A 1,894-nucleotide genomic window follows, 5' to 3' on the forward strand; every position below is an offset into this window, starting at 1 on the left:
ACGGAGCCCCGCCGTCGGGCTCCAGCCCCCCTCCCCAGGGCGCTCGCCCCGCCCCGTGACCCCCCCCCCCCCCACCCCCCCCGCCCCCCCGCCGCCAGAGGCCCCCCCCCCCCCCCAGCACTCACTTGTCCAGGACGAAGTAGAGGTCGAAGGCTCTCGTGCAGGACGGCTGCTCCGGGACGCTCGCCGGCGCCCCCGGACCGCCGAGCAGCAGCAGCCACAGCCCGGGGACCAGCCAGCTCCCGGGACTGCGCGCCGGGCACAGCCCCGCCACCATCCTGCGGCCGCGTCCGCTCCCACCGCCCTGGTCTCGCTCGGCGGGGACGCGCCCCGGGGCGGGGGACGGCGCGCGGCCGGGGCGGCGGGACCCGCGGACGGACGCGGGGAGGGAGGTCCCAGCAGGACAAAGGGAGACGCGGCCGCCGGAACTCCCGACGACGGCCCCGGAGGCGCGGCCCCCGAGGGCTCGAGGGCCGCCCCCGCTCCGGCCCGGCGCTCGCCGCCGCCGCCGACCCGCCGGGCCGCCCGGCTCCGCCCGCAGCGCCGAAGCCCGGCGGCCGCTGGACCCCCGCGGAGCCGCGCAGACGTGGAGCGCGGCCCCCGCCCCCGCCCCGGCCGGGTCGCCCCGCGCTGCACACGCGCCCCCGGGCTCCGCGCTGGCGCCGGCCGCTGCCCTGCGTGCGGGAGGCCGAGCGGGCCCCGGCTCGGCGCAGAGTGGCCGCTCGGCCTGGCGGAGGGGGTCGGGCCGGGCCGTCCGGGTGTGGGTGCGCGTCCGGGGGCGGGGCCTGCGCCGCAGCCACACGCGCGCGTGGGTCCCGCGGGGCGGGCGGGACTCCGAGGGCTCGAACCGCACCGTCCGCCGCGGCCGCCCCGACCCGCGCGGCTGCGAGCGGCCCTCGGGGACCCCGGGGGCAGCGCCTCGGGGCGGGGCGGGCTCGTCCCCGCCCCCCACCCCCACCCCCCCGCCGCGGGCGCTCCCGCCGCCGCCCGAGCCGCGGGCCGGGACCAGGCCGCTTCCTCCCCGCCCGCAGCCGCGCTGTGAACCTTTGGCTCGGAGCCCAGACAGGGGTGCGGGCAGCGGGGAGGGGTGGAGGCCAGGCCCTGGGCAGAATTCTAGGACCGGAAAGTTGTGCCCCCAAATAACCCATGCAACCGTCATCTGTCCCAAATTCCAGAAAATTTAAAAACTTTATCTTGCAGCCAACTAGGCCCTCCGGGCCGCACTCCTGCAGGAGCCCAAGCGTGAGGGACTCGGGCCCCCGCCCCTGCACTGCGGCCGCCTCGCCCCCGCACCTCCACCTGCGACTTCGCCTCCCCGCGTTGACACGGGCGATCAGAACCTGCGGCCCCCCTGGCAGGAACAGGAGGTGTCCCCCCTCCTCTTGGGTCATCTAAGTCGATGCTTCATGAGAACAAGTTCTGTGGTGCGGACTCACGCGCTGCCTGTCCCGGCCCCTCTGTTTGTGGCCGGGCTGTCGTGCGTTGACCTTGCCTGGACATTGTCTTCCACGCACCACCAAGTTCGTGAGCGCTTTGGCACCAGGCACCAGTCCCTTTAAAAAGAGTCCTGAAGACCACTGATGCGGTGGCCCTGCTCAGAACGAGACAAGGCCCGCTGTCGTGAAGCTTGCAGCCTGCCCGAGGAGGAAAAACGAAGGTAAAGAAGTAAATACCATATTAGCAGGTGCTTCGCAGAGTTAAAATACGGCAATATGATAGAAAACGACTGGCTAGGTGACTCAGAAAGGCAATCAGCTATTCCGAGAACCAAAGGAGGAAACTCCCCTTAGTGTGTGCAGCTCACGGTACAGATGGGCTTAGCACATTCAAGAAAAAGGAAGGAAAAGCAGAATGGCTCGAACTTTGTGGGTAAGATGCAGTGAGGAAGGCAGGC

At 72.1% G+C, this 1,894-nt stretch overlaps 1 protein-coding gene across 1 annotated transcript in view; it reads right to left on the reverse strand.

Annotated features, from left to right (window-relative positions):
* ANTXR2 (ANTXR cell adhesion molecule 2) overlaps positions 1-502 on the reverse strand; it is a 146,338-nt gene extending 145,836 nt beyond the window's left edge. Inside the window, exon 1 of the mRNA XM_059385749.1 lies at positions 126-502. Coding sequence (XP_059241732.1) covers positions 126-277 — 152 coding nt within the window. The 5' untranslated portion in view covers positions 278-502. The remainder of the gene's footprint in view (positions 1-125) is intronic.
* Between the last annotated feature and the right edge of the window lie 1,392 nt (positions 503-1,894).

This window comes from Mustela nigripes, chromosome 1 (assembly GCF_022355385.1).
Source record: "Mustela nigripes isolate SB6536 chromosome 1, MUSNIG.SB6536, whole genome shotgun sequence".
NCBI classification, from domain to species: domain Eukaryota; kingdom Metazoa; phylum Chordata; class Mammalia; order Carnivora; family Mustelidae; genus Mustela; species Mustela nigripes.